Raw genomic sequence first — 26,852 nt, forward strand, 5'->3', positions numbered from 1 at the left:
CCTATCTCAGTTTTACCTGACTCTAGGCACCTTACAATAAAAGTGCAGAAGATATACTGTACCAAAAAAAAATAAAACACATGCCACTGCCCAAGCAATCATCCCCAGCCAGGGGAAGAGCTGGTGCCCAGGGCCTTTATTTTTATTCATTTATTTAATGCATTTACATGGTTGCCTATCTCCTGTATGTGACTACTGTAGTAAGTATTTGACAATTGAAAGGTTGTGTGAAGTAGAAACACTTTATTATTAGTTTTTCTGATCAAGAAATGCTGAGAAGCCTGATGAGAGTTATTGTTATAGAAATGGTTAGTAGTTACTATTTGGTATAACAAAGAAGTTGATACTGTAACATCGTTATGTGTCTTACTTCACTTTTAAAAGTCGCAAGTCACTGCTTTGTATTTCTTTTTTGTTCCCTTCCTTGTATCTCCTTTCCCTTTTTTCCATTGTCTTTTTTCGTATTTCATATTAAGGGGAAAAAAACTTTTAATAAAAACATACTATAAAAAGCAAGCCTGAAGATGGCACCAAAAGACAGCTTTCCAAAATAACTTTGGAGAGTTCAAAGCTTTTGGAACATCCTTAATCATGCAAACACAAAAAAGTAATCATTTCATAGAAGTGGGAGATAATCTGTTTCCTTTTACAAGATAGTCTAAATCAGGGATATCCAAACTTTGGCAACTTGTAAGACTTGTGGACTTTTAACTCCCAGAATTTTTCATGCTGGCTGGGGAAGTCTGGGAGTTGAAATCCACAGATCTTAAAAGTTGCCACGGTTGGACAGACTTGATCTAAATACAGAGTTCTAAGTTTCTACAGACTATTTAGGACTTTAATCTTTAGCTAGAAGGCCACATTTATTCAGCTGGATTTTAGCCACAGTTCCTTCACCAATTTATCCATAAGGTAAAGGTAAAGGTTCCCCCGCACATGCGTGCTAGTCGTTTCCAACTCTAGGGGCCGGTGCTCATCTCCGTTTCAAAGCCGAAGAGCCAGCGCTTGTCCGAGGACGTCTCCGTGGTCATGTGGCCGGCATGACTAGATGCCAAAGGCACACGGAACGCTGTTACCTTCCCACTGTAGTGGTCCCTATTTTTCTACTTGCATTTTTACGTGCTTTCGAACTGCTAGGTTGGCAGAAGCTGGGACGAGTAACAGGCGCTCATTCTGTTACGCGGCACTCGGGATTCGACCCGCCAAACTGCCAACCTTCTGATCGACAAGCTCAGTGTCCTAACCCACTGAGCCACCGTGTCCCTTAATTTATCCATAGTTGAAGTCTATTGCTGTCACCCCCCTAAGTCACTGAACTATTGGGAGGAAGCATAGCAAAATCAGAACTGTGGACATAGATCCTGTTCCTACACTTACTTTTGAAAGCAGCTTTAGGCTTCCTGTGGATGTATCATTTATTAAATTTATTATCCCACATTTATTACATTATAAATAATACAAGGTGGTGAACAAACCTAATACTTGTTCCTCCTCTTTTCCCCACTGCAACAATACTGTGAGGTGGGTTTGACTGAGAGAGAGGGACTGGCCCAAAGTCACCCAGCAGGCTTTCATTCCAAGTCAGGACTAGAACTCACTGTCTCCTGGTGATTGGTTCAAAGACATCCACTAGGCTTTCATGCCTAAGGCGGGACTAGAACTCACCATCTTCTGGTGATTAGCCCTAAGTTACCAAGCCAGCTTTCATGCCTAAGCCAAGACTAGAACTCACAATCTCCTAGTTTCTAGACCGGCATCTTAACCACTAGACTAGACTAAACTGGCTCTTTTTCTCATTTCCTAGTCTGGCGTACCAAGTGGAGCTGACGTCACATGCGTCTACCTCTTTCATGCAGGACTATTCTGAGCAGAATGTAATGAGCATAAGGCACAAGACAAGTCAACATTACACTTGGCTTTAAATTATGCCTATCTTTGCCCAGAAAAACCTGTTTGCCCAACACTGTAATAGAAGCTTAAGTGCAGGAGTTTCCATTACTGTGATTCAGCATTACGGTGTGTGCGCGTTTGAGCTACCATCTGGCTATTCTTTCCTTCCAGTGCCTTAAAATAAACAAACGTTAGCTGATGTATTCCAGAATATCCTTGATGTGTAAGTGTGTGATTTAATTTTCTCCTAACCTTCTGGGCCCTCCATTCTCTCCTCCTTTGAAAGAAGAGTTTTGGTTTGGTGTTATTTTCCACAACATTTCCCAACGCCGATTATTCTGGCTTTCCCAGCAAATTTCAGTACTTTTCAAGGAATGACTAAAGCCAAAGAGCAGATAGATCAAGTCTTTCATTGACAGACACCATAAGAACTCCAGGTTTCTACCCATAAAGTAGTTCCTGTGGTATCCACTCAATTGGGTTTTGCCTACAATTATTTTATGTGCCTCTCTTGAAGTTGGCCCAGTGGAGCACAGGCCCCCCAACATTTTGGGCACCAGGGACCGGTTCTGTGGAGAAAGATTTTTCCACAGACCAGAGAGAGTGTGGTTTCGTGTGCTTCATGTATCCCATGGATGGGGCTTTGCTTGTTTGCGCGGCCCAGTTGCTGGCATGCTGTGGCCTAGTGCTGGTCCACGGATCAGAGATTGGCCCCCCTGCTCTAGAATGGGGATCCCTTACTTTTGGTGTTGACAGCATGTGTGAAAAGTCAGAAGAACATGGAAACTGATAATACAGATAGTCCTCAACTTATAACAATTCATTTAGTGACTGTTCGAAGTTACAGAAGTTACAGAAATGGCTGTCCAGTCTCTTCTTAAGAAGAGACTGGACAGCCCTTTGTCTGAAATGGTATAGGGTTTCCTGCCTGAGCAGGGGGTTGGACTAGAAGACCTCCAAGGTCCCTTCCAACTTTTTTATTTTATTATTATATTATTATTATTATTATTAGTAGTAGTAGTAGTAGTAGTAGTATTACATGTAGTATTACATGCGATTGCTTCTTGCAAACTTTTGACAAGCAAAGTCAAGAGGGCAGCTGGATTCACTTAGCAAACATGTTACTAACTTAACAACTACAGTGATTCACTTAGTAACCATGGCAAGAAAGGCCATAAAATGGGGCAAAATTCACTTAACAACTGTCTCCCTTAGCAACAGAAATTTGGGGCTCAGTTGTGGTCTTAAATTGAGAACTGCCTGTAGTGTTTTGGAGACCAAGAATGAGACTTTTGAGCTCGCTCTGGGCCCCTGTGAAATTCACTGAGGCAAATTCTTAGCATGAATAAATTGCCTTTCCTGCATAAACATATACATGTAATTTTGGATCGAAGCATTTCTGTGTGCATGCATGTATGTAAAAGTGCCATTTATCATATATGTCAGCTTGCCCTGGGCTTCACTTCAAGAGAGGATCAGTATCATGTGTCCAGCCAGGATGTGCACTCCCTTCTCTTTCAGAATAAGGTGGGCAAGTGCATCTGTCTAGATTCTAGAAGCAAGATTTGTTTTGTGGGCGGAACATACTTGAAAACAAAAGAATGTTTTCACACTGGGCTTTAATGCTTTCCTGTAGTTCTTTCCAGCAAGTGAGGCTGGGCTGGAAAGAGAATGGGTGCACTGCACGCATGCTCCAGCATCCGCAGCCCCCTCCATCCCTTTCTCATCCCCGATCTCCTCCCCTCTTCTCTCCTCCACCCCTGCTAGGATCTGCCAAGAGGAACTAGCTCATCTATTGATAGGGAAAGGAGGGGAAAGGGAGGAGGCTGATCTGTCACTGGGAATCTCTCCAGCATCCTCCCAGTAGCTGTGGCTTGATCCAGGAGCAGCTGGGACTCTGGGTATTTCAGCACCAGCAGCCCTGGACAGCTCCAGATTCATTGAACTGGTACTTAGAGCTACTGGCTGAATCCGCCCAGAGACCTACGTCATCACACAAAGAAAGAGGAGAAGCATCCTTGTTGGGTGCTCCTTTGATCTGCACTAGATCCTGCTTTTCCCTGGAACCCCGCAGCAGGATTTTCTCCTAAACCATGGGCAGAAAGATGCTTCTCCGCCTGTTAGCTGTGTTGTCCTTGATCGTAGGCCAAATGTTTGGCTTCCCGAAGCCTGAAGGTGCAAGAGAAGGTAAGCAAACCAGCCTTACGAATGGGTTGGTGTCATTTTAAACTTCTTCATCTTTCAGTAGTTGTAATGTATTCTTATCACCCCCTTGCCTTGCAACGCGAAAGAAATAACTCAGAACTCAGGTTCTGAGATGCTGGACAATTTTTAAAAGAATAAAAATGATATGTTGGTTCAAATTGGTTCAAAAACCTACGTATAGAAGATTTGGAACACAGCCCCTAGATTAAAGCTGATGTGTGTGCCATGTTAAATAGACAAGAAAAAAGGGGGGGATTCCAGAAAAATCGGAGAAAAAGTTTAAATTTATTTTATTCTAGATTTATTTATTTTCTTTCGTGCTGGGCCTCTGATTTGCAAGGAAACATTTTCGCACTCTCCCTTTGTACAAGGTTTCTCTTAATGTCATGCAATCTTTTAATCTCTTGGTTACTCCAAGCTGATTACATTACTGCTATTTTCGTCCAGTTCTTACGAGATTCTTTTTTAAATTGTGTGCATCAGTTGATTTATGATGACAAATAACAGTGATGCCTTCATCTGAAGGAATATCCAGTGTTAATTCCATTAATTAAAAACAAAAATAAATCCATGTTTTGCTTGGTTTTCCCCTGGCAAGATTCCTCTGGGAATTGTTTCAGCATTTTTAAATAAGTGGAGTATTCAGGAAAGAGGTCGGGATGGACTTTAATAATATATTTTATTATTATATACATAGGTATGTGCAAGAGAGACCCCAATTGTACCACAGCTGTCTAAATATGTATGTCTTTATTCCAGATAAAACAATATACAACAGAGAACTAAGTGTAGAGAGACCATTGGAAGAACAGGTAGGTAAAGTAAGTTTCTACACAAATATATTTCTGTAATATAAAAATCAGCAGAATCTAAGCCTCTTAACTGCTAGGAGAATCCCAGTGATCTGAAGAAATTAATTTTGTAGTATTAATAAAACAACCAACCAACCAAAAATCCGGTGCCACATAAACATTCTGACTAAATATTTGCTAACACATCAGTCCTGCAATAGTTTGTACAGGAGCTTATGTGCAACTGCATCCTTGTTACAGCATGGGCTTTTAGCAGACAAGTGACTAATTCATCACTGGCAAAAAGTCAGATTCACGCATCTGATGACGTAGACGTTCACACACCAAAAGCGCACAAAAGAATAATGGTCAGTCTTCAAAATGTTCTGAAATCCTCAAATGTTTTGATGGTTAGCCAAAGCTTCAGAACGTTTTTTTTTGGGGGGGGGGGAGTTGGAGTGATAGTCCTACAAAGTTTTGAGAATTCCACCTCACAGCATTTTTTTCTATAATGACCACTTTAGCCCTTGAGGAAGAAGAACGTGGGACTGAATCAGACCTAGGATCCATTTGTTTCTAGTGTCAAACACTGGCAAACATCAGGTTTTAAGCTAATATTTCTCCTGCCCTACTTGAGATACCAAATGCTGAACTTCATCTCCTTTGCTCAAAAAGCATTTCCTCCCATCCTGGGCTACTGCTCATCCTCTTCCATTTATGAAATCAATAAAAGCATCAGCGGGCATGTTCAAAATGCCTGATTACTTTTCTTGCTAGGTCAGATGAAGTGGCTGTCTTGACTGGTCTTTGGGGAGAGGGAGGGTTTATTTGACTTTATTTTACTATATTTCCACAAACTGGCCACCAGAAACCTTACTAAAAGAAGGAGATAAATAAGAGCTTGTACATCTTGGAATCCGGCATCAATTAACTATCCAATAACTTAAAAAGGCACAGGGAAAAATACATCAGAAGTAAAACCCACAAAGCATTAAAGAACATAAGGCAAACGTCAAAGGGAATATAATTATTTTTCCCCCTACTGCTTAAGTAGAGAGGTAGAGGAGATGATGCTTTATACTAAGGCAAGCTAGTGCAAGTAATGCAAGATAGCTGCCATCTGCTCGTTTTAATTAATGATAGCAAGGGTGAAACTAGGACCTCATACAGGCAAAGTATATTTCTGCACTGGCTTATCACCACTTTTTGAGAAAGGTTTAGGGGTTAAATAATATGCCATAAAGCAGGGGTCTCCAGTCTTGGCAACCTTAAGACCTGGGCACTTCAAGTCCCAAAACTCCTCCGCAGCACAGCTGACTGAGGAATTTTGGGAGTTGAAGTCCACAGGTCTTAAAGCTGCCAAGGTTGGAGACCCCTGCCACAAAGGCTGCTCCAGAAGTTAGAAGCCACCACTGGACATTCTCCATCCTTATCTGCCATTTAGCAAAGTCCCAAAACCAAGGCCAACCATAGCTAAGATGCAAGTGATCATCTAAATCAGAGGTCCCCTACTTTTTGGACACCAGGCACCAGGAACCAGTTCCATGGAGAGAGGTTTTTCCGCGGACCGGAGGGTGCGTGGTTTTGTGTGTTGCCTGCGTCCTGCTGATGGGGCTTTGCTTGTTTGTGTGGACCAGTTGCTGGCATGCCACAGCTTGGTACTGGTCCACGAACCAGGGGTTGGGGACCCCTGATCTAAGTCATGGATGCCTTAGTTCCTTCAGACTGAAATCTAAACTTGGTGTTTTGGTAACGTGGGGAGGCCTTGTTAATCTCCAAGAGGTTGATATGTTTCTCTTCCATCACCTTAATTGTAAATTAGTGAAAACTGAGAAATGCCTTACAATTTTTGGGACACAGTATGTGGCTCCAAACTGTAGCTGTGTATCTTTGATCCAAGTGAACTGCATAAACATTGATCCGATCTCTCTTGACAATACTCTCATTATACAAAAGTCCAATACTGGATCAACATCGCAGTCTATTGATTAGGACTGTTATTTTTACGCCCAGATATGTTGGGACTATCCTAGAATTCATAACTAGCTACAAAAAGTCCATTCCGAGCATCTGTAGGAATAGCTGGAAAAATAGAAAGTCAAATGTGTTGGTATTAACAAATATCAATCACAAGTATGCAATGTTTGGGGCTAGGCATACATTTGAAATTTTAAGAACAACACGATCACTTTCAGAAAGGGCTGCCTTGGGGAAAGAGCAGGTGCATCTACAAAATGTTTGCCATGGTAGGCACTAACCAGAATAAACAGGTAGTCCTCAACTTACGATCACAACGGAGCCCAAAATTTCTAGTGAGACAGCTGTTAATTAAGTTTTGCCCCACTTTACGACCTTTCATGCTACAGTTGTTAAGTGAATCGCTGCAGTTGTTACTAACACAGCTGTTAAGTGAATCTGGCTTCTCCATTAAATTTGCTTGTCATAAGGTCACAAAAGGACACTGCAACCGTCATAAATGCGTGCCAGTTGCCCCGTGTGCAGATTTTGATCACGCGACCATGGGAATGCTGCCACAGTCTTAATTGTGAAAAACAGTCATTTTTCAGCACTGTTGTCACTTCAAATGGTCACTAAAGGAATGCTTTTAAGTCAAGGACTACTTATTGAACAGAAGGCCAATCGATAAGGCTGGTCCCCATCGCTACTAAGATGCTTCCTTATAGCCGAGTTTACTCCTGTTAGTTTATCTTGGGCAGATGGTTCAATGGGCCACAAGAAGCCAATTCAAGTCCTCGCTTATTGTCTCCCCCAACAGATTGCTGAAGCAGAGGCAGACAAGATGAAGAAGTCACTCAAGACAGGTGAGCTTTCTCTTCCTATTCCTGACTCACTCACTATTCCTTACACTTTTTTTTTATTCCTGATTCAGACTGCTGCTTGCTCAGAGGATGAGATGGTTTCTCACCCATCTATATTCCAGATCTTCCAGAAAATAAGCCAGAATTCAGGAATTATTCATTTGTGGATGACTTGAACCTGCTGAGATCTGTTGTGGAAAAAGACAGAAAGGAAAAGGAAATGGAATCGGTCAGGAATCCTCTGTATAACCAACAGCTTGCTCTTGATGATACAGATTCCACCAAGAGAAGCAGGCTGGTGGATGAGTATGACTCCACTAAAAGTGATGTGGATTATAAATACCAAGGTACTGCATTAGCATTCACCAGCCACGATTATGCTTTGAATTCAACTTACACACACGGATGAGTTGAACAGCTGCTCTGAACGCACGACATCACGGTAGACTCATCAATCTTAGCGGACAAGCAGCGGCAGTGCCAAGATGGCCATGGGCCAAGTACTGCTGACGTGGGTTAAAGGAATGAAATTTAGGAAAAAGAGGAGAATAAAATTCAAGCCATTATGCAACAGCACAGAATGCACTTAACCGTGGCTTGTTAAACAAACCACAGTACCTTAAGACACACATAACCGTGATTTCATATTTCAAAGGCTACCAACAGTTTGAGCCCAGACCTAACCAATAGCATAATACTTGTGTGATATGCAAACAAAGTCACAGATTAAATAACTTGACTTTCTCAAGTGCTGGTTTTTTGGATCAACAAAGTGGCACCGTTTATGCGTAAGACTGTAGATGGTGCCACTTTGACGATCCAAAAAAACAGCACTTGAGAAACTCAGTTTAAACCATGGGCAATTAGGGCAACTTTATGACCTGTGGACTACAACTCCCAGAATTCCTGAGTTAACTCCAGTTCTGGGAGTTGAAGTCCACAGGTTGCAAAGTTGCCATAGTGGCCCACTCTGTTGTAGATATTGTGCTGGGGGGGAGGGGAGGAGGAGGAGGAAGAGGCTTACAGAAGCCTAACTTTGCAGAAATACTGAAAGTTCAAAATTTTAGAATCCCAAATTGAGATGATGAACACCCAAAATGAACAGTGAGAGTGAGGACAATCAACCAGTGGAACAGCTTGCCTCCAGAAATCGTGGGTGCTCCATCACTGGAGGTTTTTAAGAAGAGACTAGACAATCACCTGTCTGAGATGGTAGAGGTTCTCCTACTTGAGCAGGGGGCTGGACTAGAAGACCTCCAAGGTCCCTTCCAGCTTTATCCTATTCTATTCTAACAAGGCATTTCACTTCATTGGAGAGGACTCATTTGAAGTAAGCTGGTGCCTTCGAGTTGTCAATTTCATGAATTCTAGTTATAAGACTTCTGGTGAGCATCAGATTGGGGAGATCTGCTCTCTGGTGTTGCTGGTACATCTGATTCTACTATAAAGCACATTCTGGTACAGGAAGAACATTTCTGTCTATAACAAATCTCAGTCTGTTCTCATGGATGCCATCCAAATGCAGTGTAATCCCCATATTAGAAAAAAAAACGTGGAATGCAAAAATAGAAGCCTTTTAATTTATCAGCATTATGTAAACCAATTTCCACATGCGTGATGTGAATTTTCCATGAGGTTCACAATTAGCACTAGACTTTTTTTTTTTAAAGGTATACAGGAAGAGAGCTCTGAAATGCTCAGAATGTCCCGCTGAATGGACTTATATTACTTAACTATGAAGCACAGTGTTAATTGAGCTTTGCTTATATAGTCTGCCCCACTCAGAATATGTAAAGAGGGTAGCTATATACATAGTCAAACTGTGGGATAATCTACAGAGCCATGCAACACACTCGCGTTGTATGTCCAGCAGAGCAGAATAGCAGAAAAATCAAAAAGATCTGATTTGATCTGATGCTGAAGTTCAACATACTGCAACTGGCCTAATATTTCGGGAGATAAGTATTGAGACTAGAGACGGGGCCGGTTATACTGTTAGGCACAATGCAGTTCTTCAAGCCTCGAGTGTGGCCCCACAGACCTCCAGGGGTGGTTCGCAAATTATAAAGTTTAATGGGACAGAAGGAAAACATGATTAAATGCAGTCATGCCTATTATTAAGCACAATCGTAGTTTGATTATATTTCATTTCAATTTAAATGTAAAAGGAAAGGATTTTTTTATTTTTATTTTAATCATGGCATCATGATGACCTTATGGAGGATGGTCCCCAGAAGGCCAATCAGACAAATTGTGGGCCATAACATTAGAGAAAACCGTAAATTGAGCAGAATGAGACATACGCCTCAAAGGTAGGATTTTTAAGCATCTTTTTATCTCCCTGTTATTCTTTCAGATGACCCAGATGGACTTCATCAACTTGATGGGACCCCACTAACAGCTGAAGATATTGTCCAGAAGATTGCTATGAGAATTTATGAGGAAAATGATAGAGGCGTCTTTGACAAGATTGTTTCCAAGCTTCTAAATCTGGGCCTGGTAAGTGTTTGGGGCATCTGTTTACTTGTCCAACCTGCTTGATTTTTCTGCCTGCCTCTTCTTTGGGTTTCTGAGACTATTTTGAAGAAAAGTTTGGAGCGAATGAATTCGTTTTTAAATAAAGCAGTATTATTTTGCATTTGAGCTCAGGCTTTCAACAGTAACTTCAATCACAACATGTATGGCCATGATATCCAAGTTTGCCAGTTACTTGAAAGGTTTTATGATTGGCAAATAAACTTAATTTTTTAATTTTAATTTTTTAATTGCCCTGTACACCGCCCCGAGTCCTTTCGGAGAGGGGCGGTATATAAATCCAAATAAATAAATAAATAAATAAAAGGTAGGGAAAAACAGGAAGGATGTGAGAAGTACTTTCTATTAAGTTCTTTCTCGCATAGCCAAAGCATTGAATTGCCCAAGAGTGGAAAAAGATCAGTGTGTAAGTGAAGAGGAGCTTTAATCAGTTACAATGAATCTTTGAATCTTAACTTGCTTTCTGTTTAGTTCTGCATTTTTTTAAAAAAAAATTGCATTGAGTTGAAGATCACTTATAAAGAGACAACCGTGCGGCTAAAAATGATTCTCCTTTACCTCTTTCTTCCCTCCCGTCCTTCCTTTCCCTTTTCAAATTTCCGGTCTAGCTTTTAGATTCTGCAAAACAGCACAGCAGAATAAAAATAAACCAGAGGCCACCATGGAATTCGTCTGAGTTAAAATGTGATTTTTATTTTTGCCTGTCTGTCTCAAAAGCACGTATATGTGACGTGCAGAGAGAATCACTGAGATAATCAAAAAGTCTTCCTTTCTTCTTTTTCCCCAGATCACCGAAAGCCAGGCCTACACCCTAGAGGATGAAGTGGCTGAAGCACTGCAGCAGCTGATTGCTAATGAAGCCAAAAATCGGGAAAAGGCATCCAGGGGCCTTGAGGACCTCCCAAGCAAGAGTAACAGTCAGACCAAAGAGAAGCAGAAAGTAAAACCGGTAATACCTCTTAATTACAATCCACTATTATGGGACAGTTCAGTGGACATGCCTACTTGTCGGTCCTTCTTTTAGGAAATACAGCAATCTCAGTCAAAGAACTTTTCCACCGCTGAGAAACCTACCACGGTATATCCCAAAATAGTTTTGTCATGATAGGATCCAATATGGACTGAACAACCCATATTACAGTGAAATGTATAGGATGACCCCGGCCAATTCTATCCCATAGGATGGCTGAAAGATGCTTTTGAATATTCATTAGCAGTGGCTAAAAGTAATGGAATCCCTGTAGTTCACTTCTAGTATTTGGTCCTTAAAAATTAGACTTGTAAAGTGTTCTTATACATTTAGTTATCATGGTCGCAGAGAGCCAGTTTGGTGGTGTGGTTAAAGCACCAGGCTGGAAATCGGGAGATTGTGAGTTCTAGTTCTGCCTTAGGCACAAAGCCAGCTGGGTGACCTTAGGCCAGTCACTAGATCTATTTTGTATTAATTTACTTAAGCCCTTTGGTGAACAGAAGTGAACTAATTCCCTGTTCAAGCGTTCCTTGCTGTGCATTATTTGGTATCAAATATTTTAGTTGTGATGTCCAAATAGCAATAGCAACAGCTTCACAGAGCTTTACAGCACTCTAAGTGGTTTACAGAGTCAGCCTATTGCCCCCCACAATCAGGGTCCTCATTTTACCGACCTCGGAAGGATGGAAAGCTGAGTCAACCTTGAGCTGGTCAAGATCGAACTGCCAAACCGCTGGCAGCTGGCGGTCAGCAGAAGTAGCCTGCAGTACTGCATTCTAACCACTGCGCCACCACGGCTCAAAGATACGTACTTTTATTTTTTTTTATGAAGGTGTTAAAAAGTACTGATCCAGCTCGCACCTTGGATAATACATGGGCACCCACCAACATCGTAGAAAGAAGAAATGAACTGCCCCCAGAGGATCGCTTTGAGGACCTCCAATACTTCCCTAATTTCTATGAACTATTAAAAAGCCTTGATTCGGGTGAGTTTCCTATAAGGGCAGTCATTTCAAAAATCAGAGCTGCCCCATGTCTTATTTAACTTTTTTTAAAAAATTATTTCTTGGATTTATAAGCTGCCCATTTCACAATAGCAGCTCTGGGCAGCTTACACGTTTAAAAAATACAATAGCATGATGAACATAAACGGTTGTGAAGTTAGATCAGTTTAAACAATAACACCTTGTGGACTCTGATAAGCGCTCTGATTCCTATATCGAGGGGACGCCTTTGCACCTTAAGAACCATAAGAAAAACTCCTTAGCAGGCCATTTTATGTTTCAAATGCTTAGATTGACACAAATTACTTGCTGAGCTGGGTTCTAGCACCCCATTTGCGCAACTGTGATTTGCCATCTGCCATAATTTAGGATCACAAAGCACAGACCTAGATTTACAAAATGCAGTAGCTAATCGTGTTCACACAGCCCATTAAACCACGAAGGAGCAAACAACGTGATGGCTTAACGCGATGCATGAATCCATTACCTGATTTTCACTTATTGCTCAAATCATTAAATGACAACGCTCTGGCAGACAAGCAATAAATAAAAGCACTATAAACACCCATTAATTTGGAGTGCTTGCTGGAGAGGAAAGGCAGGATTGAAATGAATAGAAGTTAAATACAAGCTGAGCCATCGCATTCTCATTTCCATATAGATCAGCAGCCATAATCCTCGGCTGTCATGATCTGTATTGGTCCAGAATAGCAAAAGTGCACAATCTAGTTATGCAGATTAAGTCGTACAGTATTTTTCAGCAGGCCCATTAATTCACATTCAGTCTGCCGTGCAAATTGTCTCCTCTCCTGAAAAGTCAAACTGGCTAAGAGAGAGAAACAAATGTGCTGATCAATATAGATAAAGAGTTTTTTTTTTTACATTAAACCATCATCACTTCCAAGAGACCATGAATCTGTTTACTCTTCACACAGAGAAAGAAGTGAAAGAAAAGGAAGCCTTGATTACAATCATGAAAACTCTAATAGATTTTGTCAAGATGATGGTTAAATATGGAACCATCACACCAGAGGAAGGTGTTTCGTACCTAGGTAAGAGCATGCGAATCATTTTTTAAAACCATGTTTCTCTCATGAGTTGCGCCAGGTGATATTTTTAATCTCAGGTCTTGTTCATATCAACGCACTGACTGTAACTTAAAGATGTATCAAAATGCAAAATTTTGATCTCTGAAGTCTTGAGAGAGAGAGATTGAGATTTATTAAATTTATATGCCACCCTTCTCCCCAAGGACTCGGGGCGGCTCACGACAATAAAAAATTAAAAAACATAAAGTACAAAATTTAAAAAAGAATTAAACAACGGATATAATAAATAAATGACAATTTAACCCAATAAAAGCCAAAATTAAAACCATAGTCAGTCCAGGCCCGCTTGTTGGAACATCCATGTCTTCAGGTCACGGCGGAAGGACCGAAGAAGGTGAGGGGCTGTCCGCAGCTCCTTCAAATGGAAGGACATGAATTGGAATTAGGAAACCGGAAAATAAGTCTTGTTTTTTTTAATTATTATCCCCTTAACTGGCAAGATCTCACTTCTAAAAAGGCTCTTATTATGAAACTGTACAGTTGTTATCTATTGCAACAGAAACTGTTTTATGACACTAACAAGGGGTGAGTTGGCACATTATGTTTGACAATGCCATATACGCTTGATAAAAGCTGGAATGATAAATGTAAAAGATTGAGTGACCTTTGACTCAGGGCACTCTCTCGGACTTATGGGTTTGCTCTGTCTCTAAAATTACTTGTGGAATGCCGAAACCTAAGTCCTCATTTGTAAATGTTAAGATTGTGTTTCGTACAACAATGTTCATTTTGATTAGGGTGCCCCAATCAAAGTTCTGAATTATTTCTATGCTTAGCTATACAGGAAGTGTTGCATAAGCTTTAGCTCTGTCTTCAGTTTACTTATTGAGCCATTTCCTCTGGTGTATTAGAATTATGAAAACCTGGGGCCGTGCTTTATGCAAACGAGGCTCGACTGTTGCTGGCAAATAGTGTTTCTTTTAAAATGCAGGTTTTAAAGGAAGGAGCAGAAACTAGGCTTGCTGCAAATCAGATTGCAGGGGGTGGGGGGTGGGGATGCCTCTCTTGGCAAGCAAAGTGAGCATAAATTAGATTATCTCCTGCTCCCTTGCTTTTTATTAACAAAAATGGCCCTCTAGATTTTGCTTCCTACAGGTAGTCCTCAATGTACGACCACAGATGAGCCCAAAATTTATGTTACTAAGGGAGACACTTGTTAAGTGTGTTTTGCCCCATTTTACGACATTCCTTGGCACAGTAGCTAGATGAATCGTTGCACTTGTTAAGTTAGTAATGCAGTTGTTAAGAGAGTCTGGCTTGCCCCACTGATTTTGCTTGTCAGAAGGTCACAAAAGGTGGATCATGTGATTCCGGGACACTGTGACCATCGTAAATATGAGCTGGTTGCCAAGCATCTGGATTTTTGATCATGTCATGTTGGGGATGCTGCAACAGCCACAAGTGTGAAAAACAGTCAAAGGTCACTTTTTCCAGCGGTGTTAGCGGCATTATAACTTTAAGTGGTTGCTAAACAATCTGTTGTAAATCGAGGTCTACCTGTAGTACGTATCAACTCACATATACATCCTAATTTGTGGTGAAATCCCCACCCTAAAAATAGTCACAGAGTTTGATTCTTTGTCTTGCCTTGAAGGCTTAAAAATCTGGGAAATGGCCAACCTCTGTGGCAGTTTGATTATCTACCCCATGATTCTTGTGTAGGAATGTATAGTGGCTACGATTCAAAGATGTAGAGCAGACCGGTTACATTTTCTTCACTCAAATCTCTTTTTCCCCCTTCTCTACCATCTTGCAATCTGCTTTTCAAATACTACAAGGTTGCTTCCATTTTTGATGCAACCTGGCTGAGAGCATTGCTGCTCTGCTGTTTTGGAGGTAGAGAGCAAGGGGACCTACATTTCTTCACATCTCAACAAGCTTGTAACTCTTCCACTGACTAGACATCTTTGAGAGGGTGAAAATATCCTCAGCAACCACTTCATTACAAAGGACTTTTGCGTCTCTATCCCAAATACCCTAAATAAGTATTTGGGATAACGAGAAAGAACAGGAAAAAAGAAAATGTCTGAATTTTTCCACCGCAGGGTGAAGAATTTTAAGAATGAAGTCAAAAATTTAATACAGGAGATAATCTCTTTCAAATCAGCGTCTCTTAATTATCCATCAAGGCGATTCCTCCTCTAAATGAAAAAGCTTCTGGTGACTTACGTTTTCTATATTTAACATTCCCTCCCCCCCCCAAAAAAATGTCTATTCAATCTCTGCTTAGATAAAGCCAGCAAATGGGGAACTCAACCTCATGCTGGGCCACCAGAGTGTGAACCAGCCCCACGAAACGACAATTAGTGTTGCTGTCCACTTCCACCCTACAAGTCATAAACACTCCAGAGGCAACATTATATTTTGTCGTGAAAGCTGCCAACTGGAGCAGAAAGCGATTTTCTGAAAGGTTTCTCTCTTGCACTATATTTAGCATCACCATTGAGAAGCAGCTCTGGGTTTCTGACCTTCAAAACGCTGGTCTTCTTGGAGCCTTAAGAAACGATGAAAGGATGAGCTTAATATAGCCATTAATGGTGGGGGGGGCGGGTAGGTGATGCTGGTTGTCCACTTGTCTTGGAGACCAAGACACAAACTAACTATCCGTGTGTGAATTACCACTCAGCTTCAGGATTCTGTAGTGTTAAAAAAAAAACAACCCTCCCAGATCTCTTCATTTGCAACAAAACCCAGGGATGTCTTCATTTGGAACTACATCCAGTGAGAGTTATAAAACCAGGGCCAGAACTGGAGCAGTTGCCTTAAAATATCCCTGTTTGCTTCGAATGCTGGAGCTTCCACCTTAAATTATGGATGCAAAGTAATAAATCTTTTACTAGCCAAGTCATTTTTTAAAAAATTATTAATATTTTTAGTTTCTTGCATGACGCTTTGCGAAGGCAGGAAGTTTAAAAGCGTACCTCTGCAAAACATGAGGGGGATTTGCAATACCCCTAGCATGATGTCAGTCTTTGTGCTGGATTGGCGAAGTGGGAGAGAGAGAGAGAGAGAGAGAGAGATGGAGGGAGGGAGGGAGGGAGGGAAGTCTGGCCTGTCACTTGGTAATTGATGTTATTAGGACTGTGGATGAGCAGTGAAGCATTCAAGCCCAGAGCACAAGAGGTGATAGATAAAATGGCATTTGTCAGAATCAGCTAATTCTGAATTCCACTTTTATCTTTTTCATGGTTTATTTCTTCTACTGTGCTTTTTTCTGCTGAAAGCATTCATATGCATAATTTTTGCTGTGTAGGTAATTTAATTTTATTTATTTTATTTTAATCCATTTATATCCCACCCTTCTCCGAAGACTCAGGGCTGCTTACAATTTAAGCACAAACCAATGTGCTTAGCAATAGCCTTCATTCTATGTATATGCCTGCTTATTAGGGCTTTCGCCCCCCCCCCCCCCAGCGGCATTATTACAAAGTCAGCTTAATTGCCCCCAACAATCTGGGTCCTCATTTTACCTACCTCGGAAGGATGGAAGGCTGAGTCAACCTTGAGCCTGGTGGGACTCGAACCTGCACTAATTGCAGGCAGCTGGTGTTACGTAAGGAGGCATTAGCCCACTGCTCCACCAAGGATAATATTGGACACAGTGCTTTTTAAAAAACAAAAACAAAAAAACACTTCGAAACAGAATAACAGAGCTGGATGGGACCTTGGAGGTCTTCTAGTCCAACCGCCTGCTCAAGCAGGAGACCCTATATACCATTTCAGACAAATGGTTGTCCAATCTCTTCTTAAAAAGCCTCCAGTGATGGAGCACCCACAGCTGCATACACTACAGCATGGTGGTTTATGAGGATTGGAGCCATTGGATCAAAGGAAGGGCTTCCTTCCTCATTGTTTTTATCTTTGGAAAACCTCTCCCACTTTTGGATTTGGTGGGGCAGGCTGAGAAATGCATATTCTTTTCCACATCCTGCTCAATCTACCAGACTGTCATGCAAGAAAGAAATAAAAAAAATCACCCGATTAGTAAAAAAAATTATTGTGTTTTCATCCACAATTTAAGCTGGAAGCTCTGGCACTGAAAGCAAGCTGCTTTTCATCTAGTCGTAATTTTTCTAATGCTCCCTCGATGTAGACCCAAATAGAGGCATCCATGGATTTTGCCGCAGATGAAGGAAATATATCATAAAGGAGCCACTGTCCTACAAGTGTACTCATGTTTTATTTTCTCAGCAGCCGAATACAAGAAAGACATGGAGAAACAAAAGACTTCTGTACACTTTGTACTACTTCACAGAATATGTTGCGAGGGCAAAACTCTTCTTGAGATTTCAGCCCGTGACATATGCTTCAATTATTTTAGCTGCAGGAGGGAAAAAGAACTGCCTGAATTGTTTCAAAGATTCCTGCAACCATATTTGTGTGATGTGTGTGTGTGTGTCTGTGTCTGTGTGTCTGTGTGTGTGTTCGTGTGCAGGGTGTGTATGTGGGGCAAATACCAGCATGCAGAGAAAGGTGGTAATGTCTGGTGAAAAGGATAAGAATGTTTCCATTAATATCCCATTATTCTTTCTGATCCTCACATTGTAAGGTAGGAAAATTGGTCCTGGAAATTATGAAATTCCCTCACCTGGGTCCAAAACAATTTCTTTCTTGCAGAGTTGCTTCTTTCCAATTTTGCACAGGGGGGTATATTACTTCTGGCTGTAATCATTGCTGCTTATTAGTAAGCCATCGAAACAGTCAGAATGCTTGAGTTAACTCTCTTCCACTGTGAATCCATGGGCGGAACGCCATTTGCTGTGGCACTGTCAGCCTTAGTCTCCACATTCACACCTTCCTCCCTCCGTCACAGATGACTCAGCCGTCACATTCTCGAGCCTTCCTGCAAGTGAGTTTGGACCTGTTTCGATGAGGAGGGACAGGAACAGACGCTACTCAGCATCTCATCTTCCCCCATCTTTTGCTCTTCTTTGCCAAGGCAAGCGAATCTTGCCTCCGACGTACCCTTGAGGATAATGTGGGGAGCCATATGCCAGTTGGTGGGCGAGGTTGAAATAAAGGCGAGGAGGGGGCAAAGCCAAAAGAAGGAAGTTGCCCCTTCTATTTTCGCCATCCCTGTCTTGCCACTCCCTTCTGACTTCCTATCTCTCTCATTTTGTCCATGGAATTGGTTGCCCAGTATTCCAGAGTGCTGAATTAAAGATAAAGGCATCCCCCTGTCCAGTCGTGTCCGACTCTAGGGCAGGGTACTCATCTCCGTTTCTTGGCCAAGGGAGACAGCGTTGTCCGGAGACAATTTCCATGGTCATGTGGCCAGCTATACGTCAAAGGCTCATGGAATGCTGTTACCTTCCCACTGAAGTGGTACCTATTTATCTATTTGCCTTTGCCTGCTTTCAAACTGGTAGGTGGGCAGGAGCTGAGGCAAGGAAGGGAAGCTCACCCCGTTGTGCGAGGATTAATTCTGAATTAATCACTTGGAAAGGTCTTGGTGATACCAGGTTGAGGGCCCACTTTGGTCCATAGGTTGCCCAGCCCTGCCAGTATTGCCTTACTGAGAAGTGTCAAGGTATGTACATACATTATGTTCCTTTTAATGAACTGTAAACAAGAGGTCGACAGTGTGGGGCAGTGTTTTCTTGATCCTCAACCGAATTTACGGTTTTCCACCATCCTTGTCTGGTGGAGTAGGAAATGAAGGGTAATGAGAAAAAAAAGGGAAGCGGTATAGGCTGTCTTTTGACTGACATTAGAAGCTCGGTTAGAATTAGGCTTTCAGATGAGGTGAGGTACTAGAAGTACTTTAGTTGCTTTGGAGGATTCTGACTAGAGAAGAATGTGGCCTTTAGTTTTCCTGGAGTCCTTATTGGCTTTTGATACCGTTGACCATGGCATCCTTCTCCACTGTCCAATGAGGTTGAGCCTTGAGGGCCATATCCTGTAACCTTAAGGCTAAAGGGGATTACTGTGCAATACCTAAATGTTGGCTTATGTGTCCATCAAGTTCTACCTTGTCCCTCATGCTGTTCAACATCAATGTGAAATTCCTGGAGGAATCATTCCATGGTCTCCCAACCACGACTCTTCCCTATCATCCAACTTCAAAGATGCTTTTCAGCTTTTCAGTAGAATCCTAGTATTTGATGGTGCTGGTCTCATAACCAAATATGCATCAGGCCCAGTCTTTGGTTGTGAGCTAAGTCAAGGGCAGCCATTTACCATCACCTGCTAAGGCTGAATATCACCCCATTTGCCCAGTTAAGGAATAGCCGTATCTCAAAGTGACCCAGAGTAGAATGGAGCTGGATTAGAACTTCTGGCATCGTCACTTCTGACCTGCTGGCAGTGACTTAGACTTCAAGAAGGAGAGATGAGTTATTGGTGGCAGGATTTCCATTTTATTTTTTTTATAAGAAGTAAATATAGTTGTACTAAAACATTCTGGGATCAGCTGTTGGTTTGAGTCAACTGAATCAAAATGGGTCTGTTGCTGTTCCCAGTAGTGTTTTAGATAATGATGACCTATTATTTTAATAATTCATCTACGCATGCTTTGATGTCTGGTCGCTAGCATACTTTAATTTGCCCCTCTTCTGGAACAACGTGTTCTCATGCATAAGAATTGTCTCCTCTCTAATTAGTTTCCGTAAAGAAATAAAACATTGGCTCTGAGGAAAAGGGTTTAGATGTTGATATCTACCCTTCCGGTGTCATATAACGTTTATTGCTTGTGATTGTTCAGTTGTTTGCACTCCTCTAGAAGGATTGCCTATGCTGCTGTAAGAAGTCACGCGGCACACAGCACTAATAATAAAGAATTCTGTAAATATTCTTGAGTTGCCAGATTACATACATGATAGATGAGTCAAGAGAATAGACTTCTTATCTTCATCAGAATTACAGTATTTCATCCTTGGATGTGTAGCACTTTATGGCAGGGTAGGGGGATATTCGATGTATTTTCTCTCTGTGTGGATGACTGAATTCCACAGAAACTCTAGTTTTGTTTCCAAATGTCAGTGACAAGTGAACAAGTATGTGCTGAAAATGTGCTGGGTGATATATGTTTATGTAAAGAAGAGCAGACTTGTCCAAAAATATTGTAGCATCATATTGGGAATATATACTGAGGAATTTTGGAAACAGATATAGATATAGACATAGACATAGAGACCAATATATAGACAGATATAGACATAGAGATAAAGACATAGATATAGACAGATATAGATGTAGACAGACATAGACATAGATATAGAGGTGGAGAAAAGCAACCTAGAACTAAGGAGGAATTTCCTGATAGGACAATTAATCAGTAGAACACCTTGTCTCCAGAAGTTGTGGGTGCTCCAACTCTGAACGTTTTAAAGAAGAGATTGGACAACCACTTGTCTGGAATGGTATAGGGCAGGGGTAGGCAACCTCGGCTCTTTTATGACTCATGGACTTCAACTGACTCAGGAATTCTGGGCGTTGAAGTCCATGAGTCATAAAAGAGCCGAGGTTGCCTACCCCTGATATAGGGTCTCCTACATGAGCAGGGGGTTGGACTGAAAGACCTCCAAGGTCCCTTCCAGCTATATTCTGATTGACTGATTGAAAGCTGGCTTCACTATCAACTATAAGATAGCTTGTGGAAGATATTACCAGCAATATAGCTCTGGTGGCCTTTGTATTAATTAACAGTATAAAAAAATAGACTGGACAGGTGAAAGGTCCATGTGTTCAGATTCTTATTCAGGTTTTTTTTTAATTTCCAAGGCAACCAGCCTAGCAGTGACATCTGATCTTATAAAAGCCCCACTAGGAGAACTAGTTGCTTAGCTACTGTCCTGGTGAGTGACATTTAATGACTCACCACATTAAAATAATTGAAAGCCAATACCAAGCAATGCAACATATCCAAGCTGCAGCTGGGGGATACCTACTAACCTCATTTTGATTGAAAACAACCAGTTTCTTGCATTCCCCTTTCTTTTGGGTTCCTTTTTTCCCCAGTTTATCTATGCAAGAAAGCAGCCAAAAACTCTTTTAGGCAAAATTCAGCCCAAGAGAATATATTCAGCAATTTGAGAAGCCATCTAGGGGATTTAAGCTAGAGAGCACACTGCAAAACATGTGCGTCAAGACTCAAGAAAGATTTTTTTTATGAGCTTGTAATAAGTGTGTGTATGTTAAAAAATAAGTTTTGGCTTGGTTGGTGGTTGTATCTTTTAATACAGCCTAGCCTTGGTGGATGTAACTTGACGGTATAGTAACATGGCAATCAAATGAAGAGGTTTTGCACCAGCATGCCTGGGATAATGTGACAATGAAGGTAGAATTGCTCCTTCAAATAATTGTCTTTGATGGCTACAGCAGAGCTATTTGGCAATCTATATATAGATTTTTTTATTCCTGACTGCATAGTATATTCAACAAGGTTGGGAAACAGGGTTAGATGTTATTGAGCCTGTTAATTAATTCCTAGAACTAATCCAGAGTAAAGAAGATTTAACTCTGTCTGCCCTCATCAATGTTAAGGAGCCAGTTATTGGAGAGTTAATTGTCCCATCCTAGCTCATGAACAGAGACAAACTCCTCCAAAAGGGCTTGATTCTACACAGGAGCTCAAGTTTTTCTGTTTTTGTTTTTTTCTGCCTTCCAGAAAATCTAGATGCCATGATAGCCCTACAGACAAGAAAGAAACTTGAAAAATCCAGTTCCCAGAACAAGCTATCAGGTAATTGGTGGAGCAGTGGGCTAATGCCTCCTTAAGTAACACCAGCTGCCTGCAATTAGTGCAGGTTCGAGTCCCACCAGGCTCAAGGTTGACTCAGCCTTCCATCCTTCCGAGGTAGGTAAAACGAGGACCCAGATTGTTGGGGGCAATAAGCTGACTTTGTAAAAATGCCGCTGGGGGGGGGGCCGAAAGCCCTAATAAGCAGGCATATACATAGAATGAAGGCTACTGCTAAGCACATTGGTTTGTGCTTCTTAGATTGTAAGCCGCCCTGAGTCTTCGGAGAAGGGCGGGATATAAATGGGATTAAAATTTTTAAAAAATAATAATTTTGGGAAATGCGTTATTATTGCACCGTTTTTTCCCCACTTACTTTTCCTGTGGACTTAGTTGAATTATAATTTGGCCGTTGTCTGAATTGATTTAAATCGCAATGACAACGGCAAGCCTATTTAGAAATCTGTTCGTACGGATCTAGTCTTGCCACAAACCGTTACAGCCTCAAAGGCTGTTAAGACACCCAAGTGCATGTGGGAATGTGCCATGGGTCAGATGAGGAAAAAGTTATTCTGCTTGCGATCCCTCTAGACAAGAGCGCTGAGGAAGCGGACAGCACAAAAACAGCCACGGCTGAAATGGAAAAAGAATACGAAACCCTGAAAGATTCCACAAAAGCCGAGGAAGAAAACATAGGAAGCAACGAAGAACCTAAAGGTAAGTAGTTGAATGTGTGTGTAAGATAGCAATGGCAACAGCGCTTCGACTTATATAACCCTTCACTGTGCTTTGCAGCCCTCTCTAAGCGGTTTATAGAGTCAGCATCTTGACCCCAACAATCTGGATCTGCATTTTAATGGATCTTGGAAGGATAGAAGGCTAAGTCAACCTTCAGCTGTCAGGATCAAACCTCCTGGCTGTGGGCAGAGTTTGCCTGCAACACTGCACTGTAACCACTGTGCCACCAGGGCTTGTTACAGTGGTATTGCTCCCAAACCTTTATCTAACATAGTTAATAGTCTGGTTGATTGCCAAATAAGGTCAACCTTATCCAGCGGTGGGATTCAAATATGCGAACGACCGGTTCTCTGTGTGGATGGCGCTTCCGGAAGTCCATTCTGGGCTTGGGAAACAAAAAATTAGCTACTAGTTCTGCTAAAATGGTGTGAACCGTCCAAATCCTACCACTGACCTTACCATAAACAGAGGTTATTGCAACATGTGGCAGAGGTTCTGGGGTAGATTGGACAGCAGCCTCTGTTATTTCTGTTCTCGATGCTTTGATTATGACCCAACTAACTGCAGTAGAAGTATTCCTCGACTTAACAACCATTCATTTAGTGACCATTCAAAGATAGGACAGTGCCGAACTCCTAGGACAGGGGTCTTCAAACTTGGCCCTTTCATGACTTGTGGACTTCAACTCCCAGAATTCCTCAACCAGGCATGCTGGCTGTCCTGGTACACAGAGCAAGCTTTGCAAGAGCTGATCTACCACATTTAGAAGCAGCTGGGCCTTTGTCTTCTCTCTGGAGCCCACAGGCTAGCTTTGCAGTCCAAACACAACGAGATCAATACATCACTCTTGGCTGAGATATTCCTCTAATTGTACGTATCCTTTTTAAAAAACATAAAATCGTTACCAAACGCAGAAGTCTGCACGGGGTGTATTGATTGGGCTATAATGTGAGATGTTGCTTGAAATATAAATAAGAGCGATCAAAATGCTGAGGTTCATTTCCAGGAAAACATTTTCCTCTGAGTGGCTCTAGATGGAATACAGTGGAGGCGTGCAATGGGGGCTCAACAAGACTACGTACTTCTGCTGCCTTACACACAATTAATTGCTATAAGCCTGCAGGGTTTGATCTGCAATTATTAACTCTAAGGAGGCCTTTCACACCATCTTCAAGAAGCATCTTCAGACTGCAATCCTCAGAATTCCTAGCTAGCAGGAGAAAAAGATAGAAAAACTATTCCTGGATTAAGGAATGTCCTCCTATTCTCAAACCGTTCTTCTCATTTTCCGATGGCTTATGAGTAAATGAGAACTTTTATCCCAAAGGTGCTTTTCAAAAGGCAAGTGGATTGTCTTTGTTTTTTTTTTCTTGAAGACGTTTCACTTCTTATCCAAGAAGCTTCTTCAGTTCTGACTGGAAATTCCAGGCTTGGCTGTGGTCGTTAAATGAGGACTACGTGTAAATTAAACGTTAAGTAACATATCATTATTCAGACTTTTCTTTCCTTTTGAAAAGCAGATGGCAATATTCCATTCAAAGTATAATTGTAGCCTTTGACTCCTAAAGCTTGCTGGATGAGATGAGGTTGTTAATTTAACTGGGTTTTAGATTTACTCTTGGGGCTTGAATTTAATTTAATTGTTTTATTTGTTTTTAATTTTTTGTATTCATGGTTTTAACTGCCCTGTAAACCGCCCTGAGTCCTACGGGAATAGGGCGGTATACAAATCCAATAAAATAAATAAATGAAACGTCTTCGAGAAAAAAAAACACCAAGAATTGATTCTAATGTTATCTTCAGCTGTGCTAAAAAGAGTCAGACGTTGGTGCCTTTTTCTGTTCTTCTCTCTCTTTACACTATCCTTTTCCTTTCCCATCCCCCTTCTTCTAGTTTTCTATTAATTTTTTTGAATTTTTCTTTGTATTTTATATTTTGACAAACCAATAAAACTAATAAAAGGGGGGCAAAAAACAAACCAAGAAAATGGAGTTGCCTTTTAAACAACACCTTCAGGACAATTGTGGGTGACTGAGAAATTTCCTAGAGATAAGAGTCTTTATCCTCTGTACAAGGGACCTGATTTCTCCTCTGAAATGTGTACTTTTAACTACGAATACTTAATTCACCTCCATCGGTTTCCCCCCCCCCTTACCTTTGAAGGAAAAGCAGAGGCGTATTTGGAAGCCATCCGAAAGAATATAGAGTGGCTGAAGAAACATAACCCACAAGGAAAGAAAGATGGTAAGGTTTGAGAAGAGAATGGAGAGGACCAATGCTGAGAACATAGTCTATTGGAATTCCATTAAATAAAAAGCTTGATCACGTAGTCTTGAGAAGACGGAATAGATGGAAAGACATACAGATGGATATATACGGGCATAGAGGATATAGAGGGACGTAGATGGGAAGTGATAAATTTAAATTTTCTACAGAATTTATCAGCAATTGGCTTTGCCTATCAATGAGCCCAGCACCATTAATAAATGTATTGACCCAATTCATAATATGCAATATGGCAAAAAGGTCCATTTGGAAGAATGGATTAGGTTGTGTTTTTTTACAACTGTGTGGTTGACGTTAACAGCTCTGTGATCCCCTGAACTTATTGCAGTGATTCACTTTATGACTGTCGCAAAAACAGTCCCCCTTAACAAGCACGTCTTACAATGGGAATTCTGCTTGCGGTTGTTAAATGGGGACCAGCTGTAAATTAAATGTCAAATAACATGTAATGGTTCAGAGCTGGCTTATCCTTTGGACAGTAGATGACAATATTCCATTCCAAGTAGAATTGTAGCTTTCGAGCCCAAAAATATGGGGTGTTCCTTCTAGAGAGGGAAGCTGATTTTAAAATAACCAAATATATAAATAAGAAGTCGTCTTCCCAGGAGAATCTGATATAATCTGCCTGTGTTAACTCCTTTGTGTTTCAGATTATGACCTTTCTAAACTGCGAGATTTCGTAGACCAACAAGCTGATGCTTACGTGGACAAGGGGATCCTGGATAAAGGAGAGGCTGATGTGATCAAACGTATCTACGGCAGCTTGTAAATTAAAGAAAACCTCTTGGAAGATGTATGGAATTCTAGTCTAGCTTCACCCACATCTAGTTCTAAGATCTACAACTTTCTTCCTCCCCACCACATCCCAGGAAAAAGAGGTGATTAGAAAGTGTTCTGTCTCCGTTGTACTGAATTTTATCCAGGTAAAAAAAACAAAAAAAACCCTATAATCGCATTATTTGTTTCTTCTCAACTTTGATCAGCAGCCCCCTTGCTGCCCACTTTATAGTGAACAAGGTATGTAACAGCTGCATATTTCATATCCCCGTTAATTTATCCAGCGGCTCTTTCAAATTATATGCTTTGGAGAACAGCCAGTTTGTGAAATGTCTTTTAAGAGATAGTGTTCTGAAAAAATTATAAAGGGCAATACTAGGGGCAAGTAATAATAATAACAACAATAATAATAATAAAGCTGGAAGGGACCTTGGAGGTCTTCTAGTCCAACCCCCTGCTCAGGCAGGAAACCCTATACTCAAGTGAATTAACTCAGTTTAGCTCAACTCCGTTCTTGCAAAGAAATCTCACCTTTGCATTCCCTTTTGTGGCACCTCTTGTTTAGTGTCCCAGGCAGAAAGTATTGTTGGAATGCTGTAATATATTCATTTTCTTGCTGTTTGCGCATCCCACTTTGTTCTCCCCATCCGTGTGCCATTAAGTCAAGGCTGTGTGTTTAACCCTGCATCAGCCTTCAAAACAGATCTTTATAGGGAGAAAGAACCGTATTGTCACCGTTGTGTTATGGCCAGGTACAATAGCAACGGTTGTCATTCACATCCTCCATTGTTGTTGATTAAGTGTTATTTCTCTGCATGTATGAAGAACAGTTCTTGATATGAGTAGCTTAATGATATGTGAATAACCATTTCTAAGGGTAAAAAAGGAGGTGAAGCAAAGTACTTGAGCTAAGATAGGTCTGCTTAGGATCAGATATTTATATATAGGATGAGTGATATGCTAGGACTTGCGGGAATGCAATATAATCTAGCAACACGAGGTTTCATAAATGTCTCGTGTTTGTAAACTTTTGATTTGGCCTGAATTA

General features: G+C 41.2%; 1 protein-coding gene across 1 annotated transcript; it reads left to right on the forward strand.

Moving 5' to 3' along the window:
* Positions 1 to 3,983: 3,983 nt before the first annotated feature.
* On the forward strand, positions 3,984 to 25,910 carry SCG3 (secretogranin III; the record flags this gene model as incomplete). The annotated part of the gene is made up of 12 exons (XM_083371045.1): positions 3,984 to 4,077; positions 4,855 to 4,907; positions 7,663 to 7,708; positions 7,828 to 8,052; positions 10,062 to 10,204; positions 11,028 to 11,189; positions 12,043 to 12,196; positions 13,150 to 13,266; positions 21,932 to 22,006; positions 22,595 to 22,720; positions 24,905 to 24,985; positions 25,678 to 25,910. 12 exons carry the CDS (start codon positions 3,984 to 3,986, stop codon positions 25,794 to 25,796), a joined length of 1,395 nt encoding a protein of 464 aa, XP_083227171.1. The 3' UTR covers positions 25,797 to 25,910.
* Positions 25,911 to 26,852: the final 942 nt, after the last annotated feature.

This window comes from Vipera ursinii (genome assembly GCF_947247035.1).
Source record: "Vipera ursinii genome assembly, chromosome: 11".
Lineage (NCBI taxonomy): Eukaryota > Metazoa > Chordata > Lepidosauria > Squamata > Viperidae > Vipera > Vipera ursinii.